Raw genomic sequence first — 11,463 nt, forward strand, 5'->3', positions numbered from 1 at the left:
AAGATGGTTATAAATACTCCATCCATTCAATATGAATCTAAAAAATCTACAGCTAGCAGCTGGTTACTTAGCTCAGCATAAAGACATAATACACAGGGAAAAGCTTTGGTGCGAGAGACCCGTGTTCAATCCCCAAATATGCTCCAGACGTGTGCAACCTCTGACATATATAGCAATTGTAAGTCGCTTTGGATAAAAGTGTCACCTAAATGAAGTAATGTTAATGCTTTGGTTTTGGACAGAGCAGGCTAACTGTTTACCCGTCTTTCTAGTCTTTATGCTAAGCTAAGTTAACTGGCTGCTAGTTGTAGCTTCATATGAAGTTCAGAAATGTAAGTGGTATCAATCTTCTCATCTGACTCTAGGTAAGAAAGCCACTGGGCCATTGTTTGACAACAACCTCTTCAGTATAAACAGAAACCTTTACAGTTCATTCATTTACAACGGTGGTCCTTACTGATAAAAATATCACTGCCCTAGTTGTAATATTTTTATCTTAAACCCCTGACTACCAGCCAGCAACAATGACAAACTGGGCTCAAGTGCAACCGTGCAGGGAGGGACTGTCTTGCATTGCATCTGTCTTGGGTGAGGGGGCATCAGGCCAAGGACGGCCATGCTGACCCCCTACCCTGTGCATCTGTGCCCACTCATTCAGGCTGGCACCCACTGATCCCAAGCCATCAGTAACTGACAATGATGACAACAAAATATGCCAAGGGAGGAGCGCGCTTTCGACTTGCAAAAACCACAAGCTACGAGACACCAGCACATTCACACATAGACTGCCACTGTACATTCTCTTGATTTGCCTGTTATCCATTAAAACAGTAAAACAAACACAGCTGCCACTGCACAGCGCTGAGAAAGGAATTATTGCTCTGTGTGTTTCTGAGCTATAGGCTGAATGTGCATGATATGTATCCATTCGCAGCGCAGGCGCATATTTTTTTTTTTCCACCACCAAAATAACAGAAGTGAAGCTACACTGAGGAGCCCTGCCTCCTCCTCCCTCTCACCCCAGTGTCGAAGATCTGTTAGTCAGGGGCTGGGGAGTTGTCGGTCTCCGGGGGCACATCCCTCTGAACCGCCTGCCAAGCTTCTCCTCTCCCTCCTCCATCCTCTCTCTTGCTCTGCGCTCTTTCTTTGTTCCCCTCTTGGTTCCCTCTTCCCACTTTTTCTACCCCTCGTGTTCAACTCTCTCTTTCACTTCAGCCTCTTTTCAACTTCCATCATTTATTCCTACTCTCCCCTCAACAACGGCACTCTTCGCTTTCACACTCTTATCTGTTTTCCCCTTTCTACCCTTCTGCTCCTCTTCCTCTCCCAGTGATCCAGCTCCTTTGCAGCCGTGCATAATTAGGCCTAAACACAAGCCCCGCGCAGGCTCACATCTGGAAGGAGTTTGGACATGGCAGTTTCCTACCAAGACGACTAAATATTTAGGTTGAGAGTTACTGCGTGTGGATGAACTCATGATAGAGGGGGTGGGAAAGAGAAAGAAATGGGGAGCTGGAGATAAAGAGAAAGAGGGAAAGTGGGAGCTCATGGTGGAAAGTTGAGAATACCATAATGGATCATTAAACTAGTGATAAGTGTGAGTTTATAGAAATGTTGCTGTACTCAAAGTGCAGCAGAGGCACTGATGAGAAGAGGGGGCAATAATATTGGGGTAACTGGTTGCTCCTTCATGGCTGGCAGGAACAACAAACAGCCAAGTAATAGTTTTAATAAACAAATCCCCGTTGGGATTTCCCATGAGGCTTAGGGGCCTCAGCTGGAATGTTCACAGGGGCCAGCTGTTGTGCATTACACGTAGCAGCCAACCCCGGAAGCCTGGGCCTGGTGTCCTCCAGCCCTTGCCTGCTCAGCATGGAGGAGAGCCTTCCTTCAGGCTGCTCCAGAGAGAGGGCAGCGTGGCTGGCTGTCAGGCCATCCGATGTGGAGAGGGACTGAGGTGGCGTAGGGCATGGGGAAAGCTCCCCTGCTGCACCTGGGATACTGTCTGAAGTCTCTGAGCAGACTGAGGAATGTCAGGAATAACACGAATATCAACACAACTTCTCACATTCCACATCTGGAGCTAATGTCATGAGCAACGATGGGAGCACGGGTGCTTGAGGAACTCACCAAATCTTCAGGAAAATTAACTTTCCAGACACAGAGTTCCTGGGAAAGGTAAAGCTAAAATGGCGGATCACGGCTATAATCGTTCGCTCCTTGTACACAGCCTAAGAAAAGTGTCACAGAATGCTAGACATCTGTACAAAAACAACTCAACCAAAATTACTAGATGCGGGGATGGAAGATTATCTTCAATCACCTCGACCACTGCCACCCAAGCCTTTTTTTTCTCCTCTGGTTTCCAGCAATGTGTTCCCCAGATGTTTATTCCATCTTTATTAAGCAAGAAACATAAGGCCCTATAAATGGACTGCTGGCTGGCTTTAGTTCTCCTGGGGCATAAATCCCCTTACTTTACCTCAAATGCTCGCTGCAGTGGGGCAGTTGAACATATTTTTTAACTGTGGCCATATGCAGCTAGCATTTCTCTCACTGGGTCAGAGTACACAGACAGTAACATACTGTGGGAAGGAGCAGTGTCTTCAGAAAGTCTGAGTAGCTGTGAAGAAAGTGCTGCTGAACAAAACTGAATTAAAACAACACCCAAAAATGTGTCACTGGTAGATTGGTAGCCCATCCATCATTAAAGATAATGTCTTTTGGCCCTTTCAAGTTTTGTCCAAACAGACCACACAAATAACTGCTTCATAATTACAAAAATATCAAACTAAGCCCAGAATTATTGCTATCCAGTTCTCACCAAATAATTTTGGTGTTTTCTCATATAAAACACTCCAAGTGTGTTTCTGTTAATTCCAGTTTTGCCTGGCCAAGTCAGCTGGGCCATGTGGTAGTAGAGGGAGAAAAAGAAAGCTGAACTGGGAGCAGCCAGGCTGGGTCACAGGCAAATTTAAAGTGACAGAGTTGTGTCAAAGAGGCAGGGCCAGATGATGGCTATGCGGCCAGTCTTCCCTCTCACTGATCTTCCTAATGCTTTACAGAGAAGTGACTCTCAGCCCTTCCACTACAGAGTTAAACTGGATCAAGATGTAAACTTCTGACCTAATAAGCCTTATTACTGCAGCAAGTCCTCAATACAGTTAAACCCAAAGTCATGGGCTCAGAGTCATGGTTGTGTGGGCCTGCTCTGAACTTTGTTCATGTATTTCATATAAAATACACCATCAAAACTACATATTCACCCAATTAAATCCTAACATGGAAACACTCCTCAAATTCTCAACTCCTCCAATTAGTTCACACTTACTGTAACTACAGCAAAGGCTATGCCAGCTTAAAATTGATAATACATTTTCTTGCAATAAATCTTTATAGGATATTAAAGGAATACTGCTGTCATACCAGAGGACATGAATGACGCCATAATGTAAGGTCACCATGTGATCTCACCACTCAGTGCCGCAGACACAGCCTGCTGTTTAGGCCACAGCAAGATAATCATAATTTAGTGATATATCATTGGTTCAGAGGTAACAGTAAACTTGTCAGACACTCACAGACTGACGGTCCTGTTGGGCAGCAGGCTGGCATCCGGTGGTTCAGTCAGCTCCTCTTTGCTGCAGCTGACCCTTCTCCCCACAGCCTGGACGCCGTGCGCTTTGGACCGCTCGTCCGTGCAGCTGCAGCCACTGGTGGAGGCGAGCAACCCGGGACAAGCCTGGGAGAGCCTCGGCTCGGAGGCGGACAGCAGGAGCAGCATCAGTACCAGACGCCCCGGCAGCAGAGGGATGCCAACGCCGGGCGCAAACATTGTCCTTCGGCTGGATATCACCTCAGCTGCACCCCCGCCTCCAGTCATCCCATATCTCCACCATGAAGCTTTCAGAGGGGGGTGTAATGAGGGCAAGAAGGAACACAATTACCTTTCAAGTCTTGAATGAATGGTAAACTTGGAGATCCTCCGCTCAACAATAAGCACTCATCGTCCGGTCATTTCAGAAATATTCAGCACCCTCGGTTTTCCAAGAATGTCCCGTTATGTCATGGCAGCCCGGGCGCACAACTCCCTTTGGTCCAAATAGTTATTAAATTGAAGGGGTGTGTTAGCCCATCCAAACTTCTTCAACTCCTAAACGGGCGCAGTTTTCTGACTAAAAACGTTGGTGGTCGCATTAATTACCTTAAGAGATTTACATCACTTCTAAGATACTTGGGAGTGTCCACGTTACCGTTATTTTCCCACTCTACAAATTAATCCAGGGGTTGATGAGACTCACGACTTAGCAGTCACAGCCAGAGCCACACTGACATCTATATGAAGAAGTAAAAAAAAAAAAAGTATATTCTCAAACTTTTGCCGCTGTTCTTCAAAAGTTTTCCTCAGGGTTTCGTCCGACCGAGGTCTCAGTAGAATTCTCTCAAGCGCCACTTAAAAAAAATTAAACAGGGAGTAAACTATTAGTTCGGACAAGAAGTGAGCTGGTCTTCATCGGCTCCCGTGTAATTCCCAAAATCTAGCGATTTTGCCTGCTTGCCTCTGTCACACTCAAACTCACTTAGTTACTACCCCAAGTGCGCCCATTCCGTCTCCGTCTGCGCCATGGTCCCCGCGGTCCTAGCGCATCCAGCTCAGCCAGAGAGAGACAGGGAGGAGGTTTCACATGTGACCAGGGCTGTACCCACCTGAGCCTGCTTCACACACCTTCATCATGATACAGTCCAGTAGGCAATTTTCTTAATTGGTAGTAGGCCTACATGATATTAAAACACATTATTTGTGTCAAATCTGAAAATCATTTCAGAATATATGCATCTTCTCATTTGTGCTTAATCTATATTTGCATTATAAGACCAACTGATGAGGAATAATGACTAAATACCTCATTATCATTATGTATCCTTATAAGATCTGTACAAGTGATTTGTTTGCTATAAATGTTTGATTGTTGACGGTAGTGAAGTGCCACATTGCTGCTGTTTTGCTGCTTTTTGATTTGAACTGGCTGTTTCCATCCAGGTTGTAGAGGACAGGAAGGTTGTGATTTCAATGTGCACATGCACTGGGAGAGCAAACTAAAGTTATGAATGAATTCTGAAGGTCTCTTGTGTATTGTGTGTTTCAGCAGTTCAAAGGCTTTTCATTTAATCAGCGGGAAGCAGAGGAAGTAAAGACTTTTTATAGATACCCTTCAGAAAATTCTATAGCGTTGCTGCAGAGAGTGTTATGGCAGCACAAAACAATTTGATCTTAAAAGTAAAATGAGACTGAGCTGTCGTATTGTAGATGGTAACTTTATGATAGGCATTTTTCTATCCCAGAAGAAATTATTTTCATGTCCAGTTGGAAGCCAACAGGAAGGCAACAGCAAGCTCCCCATAATACACTGCAATAGATACTTCAATACAAGTTTTTATGCAGTGATGGTCACAGTTAGGGAGAGGGTGCAATAAAAGTGACCTTTTATATGACTACAAATAAGTTTTCGCAGTTCTAACAAGGCAAACTAACCTCCTGAAAGTAGGCATCTGAAGCCCAATTCAAAGTCAACTGAGTGTTGTTGTCAATGTAGATATAATACATGGCTAACAGGTAAATGCTCCATATTTGTATAGCACCTTTCTAGTCTTTTTGGCCACTCAAAGCGCTTTTACACTACATCTGCATTCACCATTCATTCACTGAGCCTAAGAGCTCAAACAGAAACTAACATTCACACACATTCATACACTGGTGGAACAGCCACCAGAGGCCCGCCTTCCAATTAACAGGCAACCCGCTCTACCTCCTGAGCCATAGCCGCCCGTACTGCCGCTAGGTCTACTGCATGTTCGACTAACGCTTAGATTTTAAGATACTCTGGGAGAAAAATATTCCAGTCACTCAAATCTTTTGTTGAAAGAATAACATTTTTTTTAATTAAATTTTCAACCACTGAAAGAATCACACACAATCCAAAAAATACAGAGGATCATAAACTTCCTCAAGGTCTCCTTTTCACATTTTTGCTTGTGTGTATATGGAAAGTTCCCAAAATACAGTTCTGTTTTAAAAATACTTTTTGATATACGAGAGGCCCGGGAGGATGGAGACCGGAGTGATTCAAATCTGGAGAGCATTTCAAAACCAGGAAAGCTTTTAAAAAGGGACTTTATGCAATTGGGCTTGACATGTATTCACTGACATATCCCAACTGCAGGCACCTCAGTCATGCGAGCATGCCTGGCAGTATAATGGTTCACTGTGCTCTGACCCACACAGTGGACCCCAGGTTTGTTATTCCTGTATATGATACTGTACATTGGAGCAGGCTCAGAAAGCCAGCATGATTACTGAAAGAAAGCACATGGAGTGGATGGGTGCCTGCTCAGCACCGAAACAGAGGGCTGTTTATCCAAGCTGTTAAATAAGGCTTCATGCACAACACCCCCCTCCAACTCCACAAAAGGCCCAAATCTCTCTCATCTGGAGAGCACAGTTTCCATTTAAAGTCACGTCCCAAACTGCACATTACATCAAATTGTACTTAATGGCATCCAGACAAACTTTAATGTCGTTCCAACATTTTCTCTCCATGCACCCACACCATAGCCCCCTCGCTCCTTATAGCCAAGCAAGTAATCTCTCCTTCTCCCCGTTCCACATCTGGACTCCATTCCAGGTGGGGTATTGAGAAATGGGAGAACCTCAGGAAGGAAAGGTGGAACACAGAGAAGCTCAAAAAGTACTGAGAAGATGTCTTGGGGGAGATTTTGGTGGGAAGTTGCGCAAGCTTTTGGGACCTATGACAGACGATATGCGAGATGTCTGATGATTCCTTTTGGGCATGTTGTCCTCCATGTCATGTTAGAGCAGAAACATCTAAAAACAACGAGGTTTTTAGCACTATCAGAGATGTGAACCAGACTACTGCTGAGAAGGAGGCATAGCTCAGGCTAGTGTTTCAGCCAAAGGATAAACAAAAGAAAACTTCCAGCCGGGAAGCAAACATAGGCCCTCTATAAGGCCCTTGTCTGTTGCAGTCTTCCTTGAGGGGCCCATGACATCTAGTGGTGTGATCAACAGCATGCAGAAGGCCCAGCCTATCTGAGCCGTTCTGTCAGTCTACCATAGGCATTTCCTGGACGGATGGATTTAATTAAGGATTTATGGGAACATTAAACTCACTGCTTCCACAATTTATGGGGTTATCAAATCATAATTTGGTGTTGTGTTTTTCTGCACTAAATACCTTTGTCGCTCATTAAGAATTATTAGCAGCAGTAGACATAACAGTAGTGGTGACCCTAAAGGCAGTAGCATTTAATCCAATATATATAGCACTGGCCTTTTGATGCTCAATCTGTATGTAAAATGGTTGAGTCAATATAGCAGTACACTACACTAATTCCTACTTTCACATTCATCCACAGATGTCATTAAAATATGTAAACATTACAATTTATGTGCAATCTCAGTACTGGTGTTCTGCTTCTGAGTACAGTTCTCTTTTCCTTCCCTCCCATGTTTTTTAGCCTTCAGTTACAGTTCAGAGGCACTTTTCAAACTGTAATGCTGCCCTCTTCTGTTGAGCAAAGAGCATATATAAAATAAACTGTCCACATCTGGCAAAAGAATAGACATAGACAAAATTTGTATTTAGCTTAACAGCAGTTCTATTAAATTGAAATGAGGCAACTACTTCGGGTGAATGAATTGTGATGAAGCAATAATTTGGATTAAAACAATTAAATTAATTAAATATAACCACTGTTGTCAGACACTCAGCAACTTTATTTCTAAAATCTCCTGCTGATAGATTTTTTTTTTGTTGTCCCCAATAACTGTGGCATGAAATATCTGCCCTTGCTATACATTTGCATCTCAAATTATTTTTTTCCTGTAATTGAATACAAAAAGTGAAATGTTTATATTTTCTAGATTCATTACACAAAGTGTAATATTACAGGCCTTTGTTTTTTAATCTTGAATATTACAGTTTAGCCCTCATGGAAATCAAAAATCCATTTCTCAAAATATTAGAACAAAGGATTTATAATACAGACATGTTGACCTTCTGAAAAGGTTAATTTATGCACTCATTACTTGGTCAGACTTGGCATGGAGACCCAGATTGCTTTGATAGCGGCTCTTCAGCTCGTCTGTATTGTTGGATCTGGGGTCTCTCATTTTCCTCTTGACAATACCCCATAGATTTTCTAAGAGGTTCAGGTCAGAAGAGTCGGCTGGCCAATCAAGCACAGTAATACCATGGTCAACAAACCAATTAAATTCGATTCAATTTTATTTATATAGCGCCAAATCACAACAACAGTTATCTCACAGCGCTTTTCATAAAAGAGCAGGTCTAGACCGTACTCTGTGATGATATTTACAGAAGCCCAACAGTTCCCACCAAGAGCAGCACTAGGCGACAGAGGCAAGGAAAAACTTCCTTTTAAGAGGCAGAAACCTCGAGCAGAACCATGGCTCAGGGTGGGCGGCCATCTGCCTCGACCGGTTGGGGTGAGAGAGAGAGAAAGAGAGAGAGAAAGAGAGAAAGAGAGAAAGAGAGAAAGAGAGAGAGAGAGAGAGGGATGTAAGGAGAGAGAGAGGGGAGGGAGGCAGCCTACACAATATACACACAGAGGTACAGACAGCGAACCAGTGACTAGTGGTTTGGGAACTGTGGGCAGTCCTGCTGTAAAAGAAAATCAGCATTTCCATTAAGCTTGTCAGCAGAGGGAAGCACTCTACAATCTCCTGGTAGACTGCTGCACTGACTCTGGACTATAGAAAAGTGGACCAACACCAGCAGATGACATGACACCCCACATCATCACTGACTGTGGAAACTTCACACTGGACTTCAAGCAACTTGGATTCTGTGCCTCTCCGATCGTCCTCCAGACTCTGGGACCTTGATTTCCAAATGAAATGCAAAATTGACTTGCATCTGAAAAGGAGTCAACTTTCCGTGAATATGCTTTGATACAGCCAGCCCTTTCAGCAATAATCTTCTGTGGCTTTCCCTACTTGTGGAGGGTTTCAATGAGTGTCTTTTGGACAACTGTCAAGTCAGAAGTCTTCCCCATGATTGTGGGTGAGTACTGAACCAGAATGAGAGATTAAATGCTCTTTTCAGGTCGACATGTCTGTATTATACATTCTTTATTCTAATATTTAATTTGATTTTAATGAGCTAAGCCATAATCAAAGATATTTCATTTTATATGTAATGAGTCTAAGATATAGGAAAGTTTAACTTTTTGAATTAAATTACAGAAAAAAACATTTTCCTGAGATGCACCTGTATGATGCGAGTTGAAGGCTATGAAAAGCAAGTACGGTCCTGCCATGTTTAAGATGTATAACACATTCAGGTTTCACACTTCATAATTGCACCCTGTCAAATGTTGGTGACACCCTACTTGTCAAACCTGTCCTCTTAGAGTGGAGGGGTGTCCACTCCCAATTTTGTAGCGCTCCTTCCAGCATTCATATGGTTTCAAGTCTGTAAGCAACAGTCTGAAGGACAAAGATGAACTGGGAATCTGAACAGGATGCATGATGACATTTGTAGGCTGCAAACCTGAACACTTAATCTAATGTACAGGTGCTGGTCATATAATTAGGATATCATCAAAAAGTTGATTTATTTCAGTAATTCCATTCAAAAAGTGAAATTTGTATAATGTATACATTCATTCCACACATACTGATATATTTCAAGTGTTCATTACTTTTCATTTTGACAACTAATGAAAACCCCAAAATCAGTATCTCAGAAAATTAGAATATTGTGAAAATGTTATGCAATATTGAAGACACCTGGTGCCACACTCTAATCAGCTAATTAACTCAAAACACCTGCAAAGGCCTATAAATGGCCTCTCAGTCTAGTTCTGTAGGCTACACAATCATGGGGAAGACTGCTGACTTGACAGCTGTCCAAAAAGACGACCATTGACACCTTGCACAAGGAGGGCGAGACACAAAAGGTCATTGCTAAAGAGGCTGGCTGTTCACAGAGCTCTGTGTCCAAGCACATCAATAGAGAAGCGAAGGGAAGGAAAAGATGTGGTAGAAAAAAAAGTGTACAAGTAATAGGGATAACCGCACCCTGGAGAGGATTGTGAAACAAAACCCATTCAAAAATGTGGGGAAGATTCACAGAGTGGACTGCAGCTGGAGTCAGTGCTTCAAGAACCACCACGCACAGACGTATGCAGGACATGGGTTTCAGCTGTCGCATTCCTTGTGTCAAGCCACTTTTGAATAAGACACAGCGTGAGAAGCGTCTTGCCTGGGCTAAAGACAAAAAGGACTGGACTGCTGCTGAATGGTCCAAAGTTATGTTCTCTGATGAAAGTAAATTTTGCATTTCCTTTGGAAATCAAGGTCCCAGAGTCTGGAGGAAGAGAGGAGAGACGCAGAATCCACGTTGCTTGAAGTCCAGTGTAAAGTTTCCACAGTCAGTGATGGTTTGGGGTGCAATGTCATCTGCTGGTGTTGGTCCACTGTGTTTTCTGAGGTCCAAGGTCAACGCAGCCGTCTACCAGGAAGTTTTACAGCACTTCATGCTTCCTGCTGCTGACCAACTTTATGGAGATGCAGATTTCATTTTCCAACAGGACTTGGCACCTGCACACAGTGCCAAAGCTACCAGTACCTGGTTTAAGGACCATGGTATCCCTGTTCTTTATTGGCCAGCAAACTCGCCTGACCTTAACCCTATAGAAAATCTATGGGGTATTGTGAAGAGGAAGATGCGATACGCCAGACCCAACATTGCAGAAGAGCTGAAGGCCACTATCAGGGCTCTCATAACACCTGAGCAGTGCCACTGATCGACTCTATGCCACGCCGCATTGCTGCAGTAATTCAGGCAAAAGGAGCCCCAACTAAGTATTGAGTGCTGTACATGCTCATACTTTTCATGTTCATACTTTTCAGTTGGCCAACATTTCTAAAAATCCTTTTTTGTATTGGTCTTAATATTCTAATTTTTGGAGATACTGAATTTGGGATTTTCATTAGTTGTCAGTTTTAATCATCACAATTAAATGAAATAAGCATTTGAAATATCAGTCTGTGTGTAATGAATGAATATAATCAAGTTTCACTTTTTGAATGGAATTACTGAAATAAATCAACTTTTTGATGATATTCTAATTATATGACCAGCACCTGTATATCTAAGTCTCACAGCCCTTGTACTATATGTAAATGTGTGGTGAAACTGAAGTCATCAGCGTACTTCTATACCAGTGTTGCGAAAACAGATATCCGTAGGTCAGTAGCAATAGTGCAATTATTTTTCATGTTATGTAATATTTCTTGTAACATTACAAACAAGGACTGATTTTCATGCCTATTTTTAAAATCCCAAATAGATCATTCTGATATAAAGTCAGGTTTTAATTCCATTTTCAGACATAAGTGAAGGAAGACAAAAGGTA

At 42.8% G+C, this 11,463-nt stretch overlaps 1 protein-coding gene across 1 annotated transcript in view; it reads right to left on the reverse strand.

The window, feature by feature from the left end:
• Positions 1-4,584, reverse strand: part of adgra2 (adhesion G protein-coupled receptor A2) — a 37,654-nt gene extending 33,070 nt beyond the window's left edge. The window contains exon 1 of the mRNA XM_038702739.1: positions 3,582-4,584. Coding sequence (XP_038558667.1) covers positions 3,582-3,883 — 302 coding nt within the window. The 5' untranslated portion in view covers positions 3,884-4,584. The remainder of the gene's footprint in view (positions 1-3,581) is intronic.
• Between the last annotated feature and the right edge of the window lie 6,879 nt (positions 4,585-11,463).

Source organism: Micropterus salmoides, unplaced genomic scaffold, assembly GCF_014851395.1.
Source record: "Micropterus salmoides isolate LMB-PRFRI ecotype aquatic unplaced genomic scaffold, ASM1485139v1 Ms_hic_scaffold_7, whole genome shotgun sequence".
Taxonomy (NCBI): domain Eukaryota; kingdom Metazoa; phylum Chordata; class Actinopteri; order Centrarchiformes; family Centrarchidae; genus Micropterus; species Micropterus salmoides.